The following is an 18,625-nucleotide window of genomic DNA, read 5'->3' on the forward strand; positions in this document are numbered from 1 at the left end:
GGGAGCGGCCGGCCGGGGGCGGCGGCCTCGGAGTGCGGCGGCGGCGGCGGCCTCGGAGCGCGGCGGCGGCGGCGGCCGGCAGCGCGGGATCGTCCTGCTGCGGGGTCCGGCTCACGCCGGGCGGGGCGCGCTGTCCCGGAGCCGGCCAGCCCGGTGCGGATCCACTCGTCCCGCTTCCTCTGGTGCGTGTCTGGTTTCTTTTCCGTCTCAGCCGGGAGGGCGCCGCGCTCGCGGGCCGGGGTGAGCCCGGCTCGCCGCAGGCTCTCTCCCTTCCCGCCACCTCAGGCCACCCGGCCTGGCGCTGGCTTGGGGCGGGAGGGAGCCCGCGGCGGGCGCCCGGCGGGGGCGGAGGGGCCGCGCCCGCGTGTGCAGAGCGAGGGCGGGCGGCGGGGCGGAGGGAAGGGCACAAAGGCCGGCGGCGGGCGCCGGGGTCCGGCCGGCCAGCCGGCCTTGGAGGAGGGGCGCCTGGGGCCGCTCATGAATATTAACCGAGCCTGCGGCCTAGCGCGTCCCGGCCGGGCCCGGCGCCCGGCCCGCGTCCCCGCTCCAGCTCGCCGCCGCGCTTTGGCCGCCTGGCCCGAGCGGGCGGGAAGGGTAAGGCCCCCGGTTTTGTCTCGCCCAGGGGCTCCTAGCACCTTTGAGAAAGCCCATATTGGGGCCGCTCTCCTTGGGAGCTGGAGGTCTCCGACCCGCCTCAGGAAGGGGCGGGGGAATCGTGGGGGAGGTGGGTGGTGGTTTGCTTTTTCCTAGTTTTTACCCCCCTAGGTGGCCACAGGGGAAGGAAAGCCGTGTCGAGTTGTAGTTGGGGGAAAAGCCGCGACTTCAGAGTTGCTCGAGTGTGGCTTCGGAATCATGCCCCGGAGCGGGAGCGGCGCCCGCGTCCCACCCGCGGCCGCGCACGCCTCCCCGGCAGTCCCCGGCCGTCCCCACCCAGCCCCGCCGCGGGCCAAGGAAAACAGCCGCCTCCTCGGGGACGCCGGCCGGGGCGGAGGGGCGGAGGGGCGGCGTCCGAGTCACCCGGAGACGCCGCCGAGCCCACGCCGGCCCCAGCCAGGCTGGCTTTGTGCTTGAGTTTTTGGGGGGCGGAGGGGAACGAGGAGGGGGCTTGAAAAGTGTGATCCCATTTCAACCTCGTGGGGGAAAAAACTTCCCCGAAGTGTCCCTGTCTGGGTGATGCAGAAAAGAACATGCACAGCCCTCTGCTCTGCCCCGGAAAGACATGAATTAAAATGCACTTGAATGGGGAACGATTTTCTTGAAGGCTGCATAACAGCCAGGTGTGTTTGATGTGTTTGACGCAACCGCTGGGCAGTTTTGAGATTTTTCTTTTTTTAAACACCCCCTCGAATTTATAGGCTTTTTGTTTGTTTACGTTAAAAATTTTTTGTTTTGTTTTGTTAGGGAGGAAACGCGAACTTGGTGTGGACATGTGGGCAAGACAGTGATAGGCGCCTGGAGAAAGTTCACGCCCTTTAACTTCTCCTTTTCCTAGGATCTCTCTGGGAGCTGACACTCGAGCCTTCACGACCCGTTCGGATTTTTCCAGGACTCAGGAGTGGCACTGGGAAGAAGGGGACCGCTTTCTGCAATTGGCCTCGACACTGGCTTCCAAGAAGACCTGTCGCCTTTGTTTTTAAGTCTCCAGAAATGGAAGAAGAAGGCGAAGTCAGTTGAAGTCGCGAGAAATCAGCAAGGCATTTGAAGGCGCTTCCTGAAAACCTTCATTCCCTGGCACGTTGTCTGTTTCACCAGCCCTGCCCCCTCGGAGCTTGCTTGCGGAATTCTTCCCCTTCGGGTGTGTGGTGGCATTCCCCCCCCCCACCTCCAATGTGGATTCCAAAGGATTTGTCCCTTCGTTGTCATTTGAAATGAAATGATGGCCACGCGTCGGACTGGTCTGCCTGAGGGAGATGGTGACAAGCTCAAGGCTTGCGAGGTAAGCGCGGAGCCAGCGTTCCTGGCCAGCAGGGCGGTGGCCTGTGTCTTGAGTGTCCTACAAGTTGGGGGTGACCGGCCACCGGGCCTCACTAGGGGCTTCCCGGGGCTTTGAGCTGGTTGGTGGGAGCGCCCCAGGTTAACCAGTAGCGAGGTGAAGCCTGGCCCACGTCTGTTTCCAGGGACTCCCGTGTTTCTTTTGCAAGAACACGTCCCGCATTTTGGAATGTCCTCATCTTGGTCACTCCTCAGAGCCAGGAATTGTCCCATCTCTGTGGCTGTGGGTACTGCAAGCCTGAGAATGGGCACCTGAGTATCCGTTTTCCTTCAGTCCTCTTCCAAGATATTTGGAATTGAGCTGGTTGGGGGTGGTTTTGAGCGTTTTGTGTGTCTGTGTCCAGGATTTGCCCTCCCGGGTGCAGAGACGGCAGCTAGTATGCTTGTTGCACCTGGAACTTAGTCTTTCTTTGGCACTGACGGTGGGCGCCTGGCTGCTGTTGCTGCAGATCTCTGCTTTAGGTAGAAAAAGACGTGTTTTTCCGTGAACAATTCAAGCACAGCTCTGGAAAACGACCTTACAGAGTCGTAATTCCAACTCCCGGAAAAAAATCTCGTGCCTTTACTGTTCTCTTATTTATACCCTCCCTTTCACACCTCTGGAGTTCTGTGAGCTGCTCTGGGGTGTCAGGTGGGTTGTGTTGCTGGTTAGGGTAGCATCTAGCATTTTCCCAAGGCCCAGAGATTTTACTCCAGACTTCCTAAAAATTTTTGAGTAGGCAGGACAGAAATCATAGAAAATACATTGATTTATGACACCCGTATACCCTGTTGCGTCTCACCTTTTTTTTTTTTTTTTCCTCCTCGCGTTTGGAGATTGAAGTATTCGGAATTTACTTCCATTATGAATACACTATGTTTATTATTGGCGGTTTCTGTAATTTGTTCATTAAATAGACTGAATATTGTTATCCTTTAAATTTTAGTTTTGAGATGCCTATGTTTTCATTGAAGCGTTGAGGGTTACTTTAGACAATAACATACCCAAGTGAACCCTCATTCACCGTCTCACGTTCTTTTGCACCGGATGTTAAATTTTAACTTCATAGTCCTTGAAACAAGGTCTGGCTGTCAGTGTGTGAGTTTTGGCATTTTAATAAAAATGAATCAGAAGTTAAATTTTGGCTCATAAAGCATGCAGAGAAACTTGCTTCATGCAGCTTACTTCATGTCGGATTAGAAGGTTTATGCAGAAAACGCTGTGAGGTACAGCGTGCTATTACTGTACCATTTATTAGAACTATAGGTTTACATTTAGAATCAGTGTTTTACTTTTTGACATCTGTAAACACCTGCTTGCAGGCAAAAGCATGATTAAATAGAACACCACAATCCTCTGATCACGGTAAACCATAATAACTCCTTTTGGAAGGCCTACCTGCAACCTGGTGATTGCTTAATGTGTATTGCAGTTACATAATGATATGTGGTCCTGAAGCCTTATTTGTCATTGTCTTGTGAATACTTTAATTAGCATTATATTTGCGAGAACTGATGGTATTTGATGATTATTATTTTTTGGTCATTTAAGAGATGTCCTGAAACCAAGAATTTAGACACATCTTGTCCTTGGCTAGCAAGCAGTATTTCCAGTTTGTTGCACACTTGGCTTTTATTAACAATGACAGTTATGTATTTTTTAACGGCTGTGAAATTCGTTTTCATTTGGACCTTACTGCTGGTGGCATGGCTATCTTGTTTCTAGTTTGGGAATGAAGAAAACAATATCACCTGTGTTTCGCTCATGTGAAATATATATACAGTATTTAGGTTTGGTATTAAACTACAATATTATTTGACTTTCTAAAGAAGAGGTATTTTGCCTAGATTCTATGTGGAAGTGGAAATAAAGGGATATATGCTGTCAGAAAACATTTTAAAACCTCAGGGTTGGGAGTGAAGAGAACTTGTGTGATTATTACCTGTATTTAGTTGTGTTGTGTTTTTATCTGTGATTGATGCTTCTGATACACATTAAATCTTGTGAATATTTTTTAGTAATAGGGAGTTGCCAATGAAATACTTCGGGCTAATATTTAGGGTTTTGAACACTGCTCTTAATTTTTGTCCTCAATTTTATTAGAAGCACTACATTCCACAGTGGTACTATCATTCTTTAAAAAATGTTAAAAATCCATAATGTGTTTGGGTACTACATTTATTATTGTGTTTTTAATTAACAAAGAGATGAGTATGTATGTCTCAATAGTAATGCTGTCAGTCAGCCAAGAAAACCTAACTTTGTAGGACAGAAGAAATCAATGTAATGAATTAATAGGAGTCTCTCTTTCATGCTTTAATTAGCCAACTCCACCTTCTCTGAATAAGGTCTTGCACTTTGTTGAAAAACAGCAAAATACTCGTTCATCTTAAGCATTACAATTTTATTGTGTTGATATATGAATACATTTAGGCCTCCCCACCCCCAGGATATGTTGGAAGGCTCAAAACAAATCAACAGCCCTCTTCAAATAAAAAATTAGGACAGTTCAGTAGAATATGTCTTGGCATTATACAGTAAGGATGGTCCAGATGGTACTCACATGAATTTATTTACTTTATACATCTCAAGGTGTATTTTTAAAACTTGAAATCACTCACTCTGAACCTCTTAAGTGATTTTTTGGTGTGTGTGTGTAGTCTGTCAAGTCTTCTGACACCAAACCTTGAGTAACTTTGCTCACAAAATCACTTTATATAGATTCTTCTGTGATATTATTACCCCTTTTCATATCCATACAGCTTCATCTTTCAAGGTTCAACTTTTTTTTTTAAGCCAAAGAAGAGAAAACTTTCCCTCAGCTTTCCAAACCACATAATTTTTTTTCCATTTCTAACATTTATTTCACTTTTTATCTGTAGTCCATACTCTTGTCCAGTAATAGAATTTTTGACACTTTATTATTAAACTTTTTACTAATGCAAATGAACTTATTTTTGTTTTGCTTCTTGACCTAGGCTAAGATTATTCTACGATTGAAATGTATTATGGCTGATGAAATACACTTGTTGGTTGATTTTGAAATATTGTAAACAATACAATAAGACATTGTTCTGGGTACGAGTTTGTATGAATCCATGCGTTGACTCTTCCTTCTGGAATGCTGGACAGTTGCTTTTGCTTTCATCCCAGACTCCCTGATTCCTTCTCAGTCACTCTCCTTTTCCCCTCCTCCTTTCTGTTTCCCTGTCTGCCTCTTTTGTAGGGTTTTTCTTCCTCCTCTTGCCTCATTGTTGGTTTCATCCAGAGCCAAGGCCATTCCATTCCTTTATTCTCTTTCTCACTCCCTGGGTTTTATTTTACACTCTCCTGTGTGCTGGTGACTCCATAGCTACACCTGTATCTCAGGCTTTATGGTTGACCTCTAGACCTTTTCAGCCAGTTGCCTATTTACCGAATGAACACTTTTGGGGGATATTCCCCAGGCATTGCAAACTCATCACATTTCACCGCTACCACTGACCCTTCCTCTTCCTGTGCGCCTTCTTTCGCTGAGTAGCACTACCATCTCTTTATTATTGGTCCAAGTCAAAAACTAGGTCAGCATCCTCACTCTTCTGTCTCGTCATTCCTCATATGCAAAGTCCTGTGGAGTCCACATTCCCAATACCCGCTACCCCCACCCGAGTTCAGGTCAGCTGCATCTCCCTGATGAACCACAGAAACAGACTCCCTATGGAGTATCCCAATAACTTAGCCTTGTCCCCTTCCACAGCTCTGCCCCTACCATAATCAGAATGATCCTCCTGATGGGCACATCACCTGAGGTCAGGAGTTCTACACCAGCCTGAGCAACATGGTGAAACCCCGTCCCTACTAAAAATACAAAAATTAGCTGGGCGTGGTGGTGCACACCTGTAGTCCCAGCTGTTTGGAGACTGAGGTATGAGAATCCTTGAACCCAGGAAGCAGAGGTTGCAGTGAGCCAAAATCACGCCATTGTACTCCAGCTGATCATTACATTACCTCCTATAAGACAATTTTCTGTCTTCCCATTTCCTTTGAAATAAAATTCAGACTTCTGGGAAGTCTGAAAGGACTTCGGTAATTTGGTCTGCCCTTCTGTCTCACCTGTTACTTCTTTTTGTTCTTCCTAGATTGAACTCCAGTCAGGTCCTTTCTTCCACCCTTCCCTTTACTCTCCCCTGCTCCTCCTCCCTCTGCTCCATGGCTGAGTTTTACTGTCTTGTCTTCAATACTGCTTCCTCAGGAAAGCCTTCCCTGACCCGCAGGACTGTTTTAGCTGCCCCTGGTGTATTCTCTCAAAACATCCTCATTTTCAGGAATACCAGTTACAAGTTTATTTATCTATATCCCCCTTGGATTGCAGTCCCCATAAGAGCAGGGACCATGTGTGTTTCCACAGTGACTGACACACAGTAAGTGTCAGGTGATATTTTTTGAATGAATAAATGAATATGCAGGAAAGGCTCTACATTTTATTCAGTGTTCATGTAGATTCCGGGACATTATACTCTCTTAATTATCTTCCTTCCTCGTTGTCACCTCCTTCTGTCTCTTTGAAGTTTCCTCAACATCCTGGTCTGCTAAACCTTCCTACACCTCAAGCCTCAGTTAATCCTCTTTTCTTCTCCCAATACTGTTTCATGGTTTTAAATATCAAGTATATGCAGATAATTGACATACACACACTCACTTATATTTCTTTATGTGTACGTGTGTGTATCTCTATTGCTGACCTGCTGCTCTGTCTCTCAGATTCAGATTCCTATATCCAACTGACCTGACTGCGTAGAATCTCCATTTGGATAGTAAATAGGCGTATCTAAAACCACAATCCTGACTCTACCTCCATTCCCCTAGCTCACCTTCCCAAGTCTGCTCCTTCCAGTCTTCCTCATCTCAAGCAATAGCAATCCCACCCTTCTAGGCCAGGAATCTTGGAGTGATCTTTGATGTCTCTCTTTTTTCTCATACATGACATGTGGATCCGGTTGACTTATTTCTCCACTTCAGTCCTTGCCAGCCTGAAGTCTGTTCTCCACACAGCAATCAGGACAGACAATTTATAAATCAAATTGTGTCATTCCTTTGCTCAGATTCCTCAAATGGTTTCTCATTTCTCTGAAGATTGAAGGCCAGAGTTCTTGCAGTGACCTGCAAAGCCCTGTATAATTGATCCTCCCCCTCCCTGAGCGTACCTCCTGTGCCTCTTCCCTCCTCACTCTGTGTTAGCCATTCTGGTCTCTTGCTTTTCTGCATGTACACAAACATGGGAGTCCCCAGAGCCTTCCCACTCACTGAACTCTCCTCTTAGAACACTCTTCACTCGGTCTCTGCACGGCTTGGTTCCTTGGCTCCTTCGGGCTCTTGCTTAGAGGTCACCTTCTGAGTGAAGCTTTGCCAACCACTCCCTTTATTGAATGCCCCTCCCCTGCTCCCTGTGCCATGCTCTGCCTTCCTTCTTTGCTTTGTCTCTGTATCACTTAGTCTCCACCCAGCATGCTTATGCATTTGATTTTGCTTGTGTATTTGAGACAGGTAATATATCTAGAATGCAGGCATTAAGAGTGCAGTTTGTCTGTTTTGTTCGCATTGTATTTCTTGTGCCTAGAAGAGTGCCTAGCACATAATAGGTTCTCAATAAATTTTTTTTTGAATGAATAAAGACTTCGAAAAACTCCAAAATGTTACTGAGTTTGCATTTGGACGTGTAGTATGTGAATTCTTATTTTATTTATTTTTGAGGCAGAGCCTTGCATTGTCACCCAGGCTGGAGTGCAATGGCACAATCTCCGCTTACAGCAACCGCTGCCTCCCAGGCTCAAGTGATTCTCTTGCCTCAGCCTCCTGAGTAGCTGGGATTACAGCCGTGTGCCAGCACGCCTGGTTAATTTTTGTATGTTTAGTAGAGATGGGGTTTCGCCATGTTACCCAGGCTAGTCTTGAACTCCTGATCTCAAAGTGATCCGCCCACCTTAGCCTCCCAGAGTGCTGGAATTACAGGTGTGAGCCACTATGCCTGGCTGAACACTTATTTTAGTTTATACAAAATATGTACAGTATGAAGTATGTTCTCCGTTAGACCTTGTGCCTACCTTGAATTCCATTCTATTTCCGTTAGAACTGCTGTCAAAATTTTTGGTGCCTTTTTTCTTTGCACCTTTTTTACCTCTGGGAAGCTGGTAACCAAGTAACAGAGTGTAGTACAAATGTATGAAACAATTTCCACTAAGAGATGAGATCATGATAATTAACAGACAAGTGAAAGGGCAATCTGGTCGATAAAAGAAACTGTAAAAAGATGATCTGTCTGTATGGATGATGTTTTATTTCTTAAAACGAATGGCTAGTATGTGAATGTTCCTTATTACATATTTTTATTTTTTCATATCACAAATATTTCATAACCAGTTAAAAAAAAGATCACAAACATTGTGACGAAAGATTAACAGTTTATTCTGAATGATGAGAATATCAGGATTATTTTATTTTTATGTTTTCTCTTTTTTATTACCAAAACGACAATAAAAGAACACTATGTATAGACTTTTAAAATAGGTAATATGTAATCAGTCTTGTGAAAATTTGGTTTGTAGCAAACTACACCGCTTAAAACAATACTTAAAAAGCATACACACTGCTGAAAACAATACTTAAAAACAATTTTTTTCTTTTGTTTTGTTTTTTGAGACAGACTCTCACTCTGTGTCGCCCAGGCTGGAGTGCAGTGGCGTGATCTCAGCTCACTGCAAGCTCCACCTTGGGGGCTCACGGCATTCTCCTCCCTCAGCCTCCCGAGTAGGTGGGGCTACAGGTGCCCGCCACCATGCCTGGCTAATTTTTTGTATTTTTAGTAGAGACAGGGTTTCACCGTGTTAGGATGGTCTCGATCTCCTGACCTTGTGATCTGCCCACCTCAGCCTCCCAAAGTGCTAGGATTACAGGCGTGAGCCACCACACCTGGCCAAAAAACAATTTCTAAAAAGCATGTTTCTTCATTGGAGGCATAGGATCTTCATTCCAGGCTAATTATAGTACCGTATAACTCTATTATTTAATTGTAATTGTGTGTTTCTTCACATACCTGAATGTAAGTGTCAGAATACTGTTCCATGCCAAAAGTTTTATGCTGCAAGGTTGGGTTAAAGCTAAAACCTGTTAGAATTGAGAATGATGGCAGTAGCAGCAGCAGGGATCATTAAGTGGCATTTCGGCAGAAGCCTGGATTTGAATGTATTGAGTGGGGCCTATCACTAGATAAGAGCCATCAGCAAAGTGAGTACCCAGATCTAAATAATTTCTCCATAAATTGTTAGTGTTCCTTCCCATTCATTTCTTCCAGGTTAAGCATTTTATGAAGTTCATTGTGCCTTGATGTTCTTCATTTCTTTAGTTACTACCAGGTCAAGTAATCTAGCACAAAAGTAATATTCAGTTTCTTTTGTTCTTTGCTTTGGGAAGGGTCCTGTCATCTTATTATAGTTAACAATATGCTGATTTAAGTATGGGCAATGCTAGTGTTGATAAGATGCACAGATGCTGTTATTCAATGCAGCTATTTTCTGTTACAGAACGACCATATGGTAGGCACTTGTTTTTCTGTCTGGTTGATGTGATTAGATTACTAAAACGAAAGGTTATTGGACTTAAAGATGTCCTACTATTTTATCTAATTTTAATTGACGATAAGTAATTAAATGTGTTAAAATATTATAAGCCTTCCATATCTTCCCTGGTTTGAAGTAGAAAGATATCTAAATGCAAAAAACTCAATTTTGGATTGCTTTCACTGAAATAGTTTTATGGTTTAAGTTGCCATATTCTTATAAAATTGGGTATTGTACAAATAGTTTATTTCACAATATAATCTGGATGATGACATTTTGTGCTTCTCAAATAATCCAAAAGACAAATGGATATACTATACTATAGGTTTAAGAAACTTGATGCGGGCTGGGCATGGTGGCTCAAGCCTGTCATCCCAGCACTTTGGGAGGTTGAGGCAGGAGGATTGCTTGAGCCCAGGAGTTCGAGACCAGCCTGGACAAAATAGGGAGGCCCCCATCTCTAGAAAAGAAAAAAAGAAACTTGATGTGATGGAAATGTTTTATAAGTCCTCTTACTTCTAGTTATCTATTTAATATGCAAGAATTTCCACTGTGTAGATTTGTGAATAAAAGAATAGATCGATAACCCAAATTTGATATTTCTGACTATTCATCTGTTTTGGGGAAAGTAGACAGATCAGAAGAAACTGTTTATTATCGTAAAAAAAATAAAGCAACAGGGAAGTTAAAGACTTTATTTACTTTTCCCTGGTGACTAGCTGCTGTTGAGTTTTCTATTTGATATTGGGTGTGTTTTTGATTCAGAATTGGTTACTTATTGCCTTTCTCCCTGTTGCTTATCTCTGTTCTGAAGAGGGCTCTGGCATAGTCAGGAGTAGTGCTATGTATGCAGCACTGTTTATAATCCCACAACTTCTTTGCCCTTCGTACAACCTAAGGAAGATACTCTCTTGAGTTCTATTTTTTGTTCATTACACTAATTAATATATTGAGAAGACTTAGATTCTTAAGTATATGTCCTGATTTTCTCATTACTCACAATGTAGAGAGTGTCCTTAAATATCAGTAGATACAAAGCTGCATTTATGATTATATTTAGACATTCTTCTGGATGTGGCATAGCTAGTGTGATCTTGGGGATTCATCAGCACCAATTTTTTTTTTTTTTTTTTTTTTTTTTACCTTGAGGTAATACGTCTGTAATACCCAGTATTTTCGTAGTAAATACAGATTGTATATTTAAAAGAATTTGTGTAAGCCAGATCAGTGAGACCTACTTTCTTCTCTGGGTTCTGGATATTGGCTTCTGGAAACATTATGTGCTAGTGGATGTGAGGGAAAGGAGAGGCTCTGGGCGCCCCATTCACATCAGATTGTTATTCTTATCCTTTTAGGAAATTGTTTTTACTTTTGTTTTCATTTAATCATATAGATGCCCTTCTCTGTCCATAGATTGTATAAACAGTCAGCCCTCTGTATCCATGGGGTTGCACATCCGTGGATTCAGCTAACTGTGGATCAAAAATATTTGGGAAAAAAATTGTGTCTGTACTGAACAAGTACAGACTTTTTGTTCTTGTCATCATTCCCTAAACCACAGAATAACAACCATTTATGTGGTATTCACATTGTATTAGGTACTGTAAGTAATTTAGAGATGATTTACTGCAGGAGGCGTGTTAGGTTGTATGCAAATATTGCTTCATTTGATATTAGGAACTTGAGCATGCATGGATTTTGGTATCTGCAGGAGGTCTTGGAACCAATCTCCCACGAATATTGAAGGACCACTGCATAGATCATATCTATTTTGTGGCAACATAGGTCCAGTCTCTGCCTGTCCGTACATGGCCTTCTCTATTGCATGCCCAAGTCTCCGTCTGCCTTTCTTTTGTAAGGTCATATGTCATTGGATTTAGGTAATTCTAAAGATCCTTAACTTGGCCAGGTGCAGTGACTCGCACCTGTAATCCCAGTACTTTGGGAAACCGAGGCAGGCAGATCACTTGAGGTCAGGAGTTTGAGACCACTTTGGCCAATATGGCATGAGAATCGCATGAATCCAAGTGGCAGAGGTTGCAGTGAGCCCAGATGGAGCCACTGCACTCCAGCCTGGGTGACTGAGTGAAACTCTGTCTCAAAAAAAAAAAAAGTTCTTAACTTAATTACATCTGCAAAGACCCTTTTTCAAAATAAGGTCATGCCCACAGGTGCTAGGTGGACATATCCTTTCAGGGGGGTTACTGTTCACAACCCTACACTGGGGTTTCTTCTGTTTGGTCACATGCTCAGATGTCTCTCTTTGCCCCTTTCTTTCCAGATGCTTATGCTGTGTACGACTTAAAAGTGTTGTTAGTGATTTGCCTCTTCTCGTGTCTGTTTTGGGGTTCATAGGGATGCCTTGACACCTAGTTTTGTCGTAAATATTGCCCATATGTTTTTGTTGTTGCTGTTGGCTTGCTGTCTGGCTGCACTATCTTTGTTTGAGGGGAGAAGGGAATTCAGGGAGATTTCCTTGTTGATTCTTAAATAAGGAAAAGATAGTTCCATGAATATTATCCTTCATGGGAAACTGGTGGAATTTTCTAAAGGATTTTACAGATGAAGATGTTCTGACATGGGGACTGAAGACAGGAAAAGTAGACTATGTTTAGTAATGATTTATAAAAGCTTATTATAGTTGGGCCTTTAGTCTCTGAGTTTTTATTTTTTTTCTTTTTTTTCTTTTTTGGTATGAACTTTTGTTTAGTGGTTCCCCTGGGAACTCTTGAAAATCAGATGCCTGAAACCCTTCTTTTCCTTCTCCCAGAATTTTTCAGCATCTTAGAGGATGGAATAGTATCAGTTGTTAGATATGCAGCGATTTTGCTAGAAGCCAAAGTGCTCCAACTACTTTCTTTCTCTCTCTCTCTCTCTCTTTCCTCTTTCTTTTCTTTTCTTTTCTTTCTTTCTCTTTCTCTCTTTCTCTCTCTCTTTCTATCTCTCTCTCTGTCTCTCTTTCTTTCTCTTTTTCCCTTCTTCCTTCCTTTTTTTTTTTTTTTTTTTTTTTGTTGAGATGGAGTCTCACTCTGTCGCCCAGGCTGGAGTGCAGTGGTGCAATCTCAGCTCATGGCAACCTCTGCCTCTCGGGTTTAAATGATGGACCTGCCTCAGCCTCCCAAGTAGCTGGGACTATAGGCACCTGCCACCATGCCCAGCCAGTTTTTGTATTTTTAGTAGAGATGGCGTTTCGCCATGTTGGCCATGCTGTTCTTGAACTCCTGACCTTGGATGATACACCTGCCTCAGCCTCCCAAAGTGCTGGGATTAAAGGCGGGAGTTACTGCACCAACTACTTTCTTAGTGAGACTGAGGAAGGAAGCAACTTGTGTTTTGCCTACAACTGGTGATAATGACCCTTTTGTTCCTAAGATAAAAGTTAATCAAAAATGATTCAAATTTGATCTAGTGCCAGACTTTCCTGTTATATTTAGAAGTGTCCTTCCACATTTATTAATAAATTCAACAAACATTGAGCACCTTCTAAGTGCCAGACACTGAGGGTGCAGCAGCATAAAAATACAGACATAGTCTGGCTCCTACCTTCATGGATATACATGGGCAATGGGAAGTGCAGACAATTGAACAAGTACTTACAGTGGAGTTACAATGAATAGGATTTTAGGAGAAGAGTAAGGAGCTATGAAAACACATAGCAGGCCGACCTCACCTATTGTAGAGATCAGGGAAAATCTTCCTGGGAAGATTGTGTCTAAGCTAACTCGGGAAGGAGTTAACTAGGTAGAAGAGAAGAATGTTGTGGCAGAGGGAACAGCTTTAGTTTCTGAATATGCTGCAGCTAGGTAGAATATCTGTTATCTCTAGAATACTAGGGAGAATATCTAGTGTCTCACCAGATACTCTCTATTTAGAAATTCTACATGTGGTATATCTAGAATATCTATATCTGAAGATACTGGATATTTTCCCTAGCTGTAGCATATCCTTTCAGTGTACCTCAAGTTAATTTTCATAGAAAGAGCAACTCTTGTTTTTACCCATATTTCATCAGTTTCCATACCATCTACATTACATTATTACCATAACACAAATAAAACAGACATAGAGGCCGGGCGTGGTGGCTCAAGCCTGTAATCCCAGCACTTTGGGAGGCCGAGACGGGTGGATCACGAGGTCAGGAGGTCGAGACCATCCTGGCCACCCCGGTGAAACCCCGTCTCTACTAAAAAAAAAAAAATTACAAAAAACTAGCTGGGCGAGGTGGCGGGCGCCTGTAGTCCGAGCTACTCGGGAGGCTGAGGCAGGAGAATGGCATAAACCCGGGAGGCGGAGGTTGCAGTGAGCCAGTGCACTCCAGCCTGGGTGACACAGCGAGACTCCATCTCAAAAAAAAAAAAACAAAAAACAAGAAAAAAACAGACATAGAGATTTGTGCAAAAATACAACTGACTTATGTTAAGCTTGAATGTCACTTGTTGGGAGCAGAATTGAGTGTCTAGATTATCTTCCCAGACATAAGGGTTGAGCTTGCAGTACTGTTGGATTCAGTTTGCAGGTATTTTGTTGAGGATTTTTGTGTCTGTGCGTCAGGGATATTGGTCCGTCGGGTTTTGTTGTTGTTATTGTTTTTGTTGTGTCCTTGTCTGGATTGGTTTTTGGGTTTTTTTTGTTTTTTTTTTTTTTTTTTAGAGATAAGGTTTTGCTCTGTCGCCCAGACTGCAGTGCAGTGACATGAACATGGCTTACTGTAGCCTCGACCTGCTGGCCTCAAGCAATCTTTCTTCCCAGTCTCCTGAGTAGCTGGGACTACATGCATGCACCATCACACCTGGCTAATTTTTAATTTTTTTTTGGAGAGATGAGGTCTGTTTTGCCTGAGCTGGTCTTGAACTCCTGAGCTCAAGCAATCCTGTCGTCTCAGCCTCCCAAAGTGTGGGGATTACTGGCATGAAACACTGTGCCTGGGCCCTTTTCCAGTTTTGGTATCAGGGCAATACTGGCCTCATAGAAGGAGTTAGGGAGAATTCCTTATTCCTTGATTTCTTACAACAGTTTCAGGAGAACTAGTTCTTTTTAGTTCTTTGTATGTTTGATATAATTTGGCTGTGAATCCATCTGGTCCTGAGCTTTCTTTGTTGGGAGATTTTTTAAAATTACTGATTGAGCCTTGCTACTTGTTATTGATGTGTTCAGGTTTTCTGTTTCTTCTTGGTTCAACCTTGAGTGGCTGTATGTTTCTAGGAATTTATCCATTTCCTCTAGGTTTTCTAGTTTGTGAGCATAATTGCTATTTATAATAGTTTTTGATGATCGTTTGTATTTCTGTGGTATCAGTTGTAATGTCTCCTTTTTCATATCTGATTTTGTTTATTTGGGTCTTCTTTCTTTTCTTTGTTACAACCTCTATGGAAAACTGTGTGGAGATTTCTTAAAGAAGTAAAAATAGAACTACCATTTGACCTAAGAATCTACTCAAAGGAAAAGAAATCTATTTATCAAAAAGTTACCTGCTGTTGTATGTTTGTTGCAGCACTGTTCACAGTAGCAAATATATGGAATCAACCTAAGTGTCCATCAATGGAGGAATAGACAAAGACAATGTGTGGTATATTTGGAATGGAAGGTTATTCATGGAATACTATTCGGCCATAAAAAAGAATGAAATCATGTCTTTTGCAGCAATATGGATGTAACTGGAGGACATTATCTTAAGTGAAACAAACTAAGCACAGAAAGTTGAATATTGCATGTTCTCACTCATAAGTGGGTGCTAAACATGTGTATACATGGATGTAGAGAGTGGAAGGATAGACAGTGGAGACTCAGAAGGGTGACAGGGTGGGAGCAGGTGAATGACGAGAAATTAGTTAATGCGTACAGTGTGTGGTGTTTGGGTGATAAATATACTAAAAGCTGACCTGACCACTACACAATCTATCTATGCAAATAACAAAATTGCATATGATACCCCATAAATTTATACAAATAATTATAATAGAGTTGAGCTTGCCATGGGATCAGCCAGTATTGAAGAATTAGCCAGGAAATGAAGAATTTTGGTTGGTCTAGCAAGTCAGTTAGGCAGAGTTCAATTAAGCCAGCATCTATGGTAATTATAGTTTTGGGAGTTGATGAGGTCATTGAGGGAGAGAAGGGGGTCAAAGTCCAGAACCTGAGGGAATACCACCAGTTAAGGGACGGACAGAGGCAGACAAACCAGCCACCAAGACGAACTAGTTAGAAACAAGCTTTTCAGTAGCCTCAGTTTTCAGATTTTGAGGACTTTGAATTTGAGCTTTATATTTAGTCTTTGGCAAGCTTCCAGCAGCAGCATTGTTTAACCTAGCTTCTCTCAAACTTCTTTTGCTATTGAAGACTTTTTTTACTTAACTGTAGTTTATATTCTGCATCCTATAAAACAAGTAGTAACATACTTTGGGAACCACTGCTGTATACAGGCAGAAAGGAGCAACAGAAGGAATTTACAGGGTAGTCATATGATTAGCTTTTGGTTTAAAAGATGCTTTTGTTAGTCTTCCACAGACGAGATTCCAGAGAGGAGTGACAGGATGTTTGGGAGACCAACTAGATGCCCTGTGATAATCCAGGAGAAAGTTGATGGGAGTCTGAATTTAGGCAGTGCCGGTGGAATGGAAAAAGCACAGTTTAGTATATGTTTTAGGAGAAGTGACAGGATTTGGTAGCTGGATATGAGAGGTAAGGAAGGAGTCTCAGATGACTCTGGTTTCTGTTTGGGTGACTAGGGGGATGAGTTGTACAGTCACTATGCAGATTAGGGAATAGAGGAGGTAGTGCAAGTTTGGAGGGAAGGTGATGAATTCAGTTTTGGACATGTAGTATGTAGGTGTGTGTGCTTAGCAAGTGTTTAGTCATGCAGATTTGGAGCTTGGGAGAAAGGGTGGTGTTGAGGAGGGCTTTAGAAGTAATTCATAGTTAAAATCACAGGTTGAGGTAACAAACCTATGGAAGTGTAAGAAATTAGAGGGAGGTCAAGGATAGAATTCTGATTTAGACAGAAAGGGGTGATAATCTTGAAACTGTTAATCATTTATTAGATATCTGTTGGACACTGTTTTAAGCATGTTACAGATGTTATTTCAGGTTAAACCTCATGTATGTGTTACTGTCTCCATTTTACAAATGAATGATTTGAAGCTTAAAGGATAAGTCTTTAGCCTCCTTGATCATACATCTGTCTTATTAAGATCTAGGCTTTTCTCACATTGCTACATTGCCTTTTGCAAAGAAGTAATAGTTAAAGAAGTTGTAAGAGAACAAAGAGAGTGGAATTGTAGTACCCATGATGAGAGTCATTGAAGGAGTTGTTAGCTCTGTGTGGCGCTACTGAGAGGTTAAGAAAGGATGGAGTACCCTTTGGTACCCTTGGGATCAAGTCATTGTGAGCGTCATTAATGATGGCACAGCCTTGTGTTGGAATTTGTTTGCTGTGGACCGGAGCCAGCATAGTTGATTGATTTATATATTACCTCCCCAAGTTGTGTTTTCATTGAATGACTAAACATGCCCAGAAAAGGAGGAAAAGCAATAACCTTTTAAAAATCAAATAATGTTAAATAATAAGAATTTTATGAAAACTTTCCTTCATGATCTAATAATTTAAATGTACTGGTGGGAATTGCATTTGGGAAGATGATGTCGTTCTGGCAGTTAGCTATTGCTGCTTAGACAGGAAAGGGAGGGGAAGATCTTATTTGTGGACCACATCACTGCAGAGCTCTCGTAACCCGCTGCTGTGCTGACAGAAGCTGAGTCAGAGAAGAGATGCAGACTGCGCTATAGGCAGTCATGGCCCAGTTCAGGATTTTAGACTGCATGATCAACCACAATTGGAGTTTGTTGTGCAATCTGTATTGTGCATGGAGTGGTCAGGTTTGTTTCATAAGTGTGTATGTATATATTTGCTTTTTAATTCAAAACTGCTATGATGTATAAAGCAAAAGTAAATCAGGATATGAAAACACTGTCTTCCTGTAAGAGTAGGAAAGTAATCTTTTAGAATATATTTTTTGTCAAAATACTTCTTTAATGTGACAAATCTAATGATCTGAATTTAAAAGAATTAAGTTAATTCGTAAGTAGCATAGATGAGACTATTTGCAGAGATTTAAGTGGTGGAGGAGGGGAAGTTAGAATGAATTACTTAAAACTGGCAAAAAAATTAAAGCAATATAATTGTAACATAAGTAAATGTTACATATTTTTGAAGGCATCTGACATTGTATTTATTAGAAAGTAGGAAAGATTTTGGAATGAGTTGCTTTTTAGCTAGTTTTTCAGTTTTAGTGAAATATGGTTCTTGAGTTCTTTCACAGTGGGATTAAATGGAAGTACTTTTTAAAACTTTTTCGATTACTAGTCTGTTTAGAAAATGGCTATTTTGCAATAGAGAAAATCTACTACGATAGCTATCGTCTGCTTTTGAGCAAAAGCTCTTGTTTTTCCTTTTATCCCTTGATCAACACTGTTATTATCAGACTGTTGTTGTTAATCATAGATAATATTGTACATATTCAGCATAATGGCTTCTTTCACAGAATAGAAAGTAACCTGGATGATAGCTTTTATTCCATTTATCAGTGAATCTTTTAAAACTATGAATTATTTACCTAGTAGGTTATTCATCACTTTGTGGGTATTTGTCTTCCTTACTAAATACAACTTATTTAATATTGCTTGAAATTTGAAAGGAAAACAGTTGAAAATGTTATTGAAAGCAATGAATAATAAATAAAGCACACTGACCATGCTTGCCCCAGCCCCAACCATTTCTCAGTTCTTCCATAGCTGTGACGTGAGCTTCTTCGTTTATGATATGGAATTAGTTCCCAGTGGGACTTCGGGGTCTCCAATACTTTATGTCCTGTTTTCTCTATTCTGGAATGGTGAAGAAATATTTTCATAGTTTAGGCTGGGCATAATAGACTAATGTATCAGAGAAATCAGAGGTGGAGAAGGTCATTTAGTCTCTGTTTATTTCAGTGTAAGATTGATCCCTCAATGCACTTTCTAGTTCTGTCCCTAATGGATTTACATTACTGTAAAAAATATGGATTTTGGA

At 42.1% G+C, this 18,625-nt stretch overlaps 1 protein-coding gene across 2 annotated transcripts in view; it reads left to right on the plus strand.

Annotated features, from left to right (window-relative positions):
- Positions 1-50: 50 nt before the first annotated feature.
- Positions 51-18,625, plus strand: part of ARHGAP21 (Rho GTPase activating protein 21) — a 133,359-nt gene continuing 114,784 nt past the window's right edge. Inside the window, exons 1-2 of one of the 2 annotated variants that reach the window (XM_025396861.1) lie at positions 51-182; positions 1,493-1,936. In XM_025396861.1, coding sequence (XP_025252646.1) covers positions 1,874-1,936 — 63 coding nt within the window. In that variant the 5' untranslated portion in view covers positions 51-182; positions 1,493-1,873. Of the gene's footprint in view, positions 183-1,008; positions 1,278-1,492; positions 1,937-18,625 lie in introns of those variants that run through there. The other variant, XM_025396862.1, reaches the window with a different exon arrangement.

The sequence above is a fragment of the Theropithecus gelada genome, chromosome 9 (genome assembly GCF_003255815.1).
Source record: "Theropithecus gelada isolate Dixy chromosome 9, Tgel_1.0, whole genome shotgun sequence".
Taxonomy (NCBI): Eukaryota; Metazoa; Chordata; class Mammalia; order Primates; family Cercopithecidae; genus Theropithecus; species Theropithecus gelada.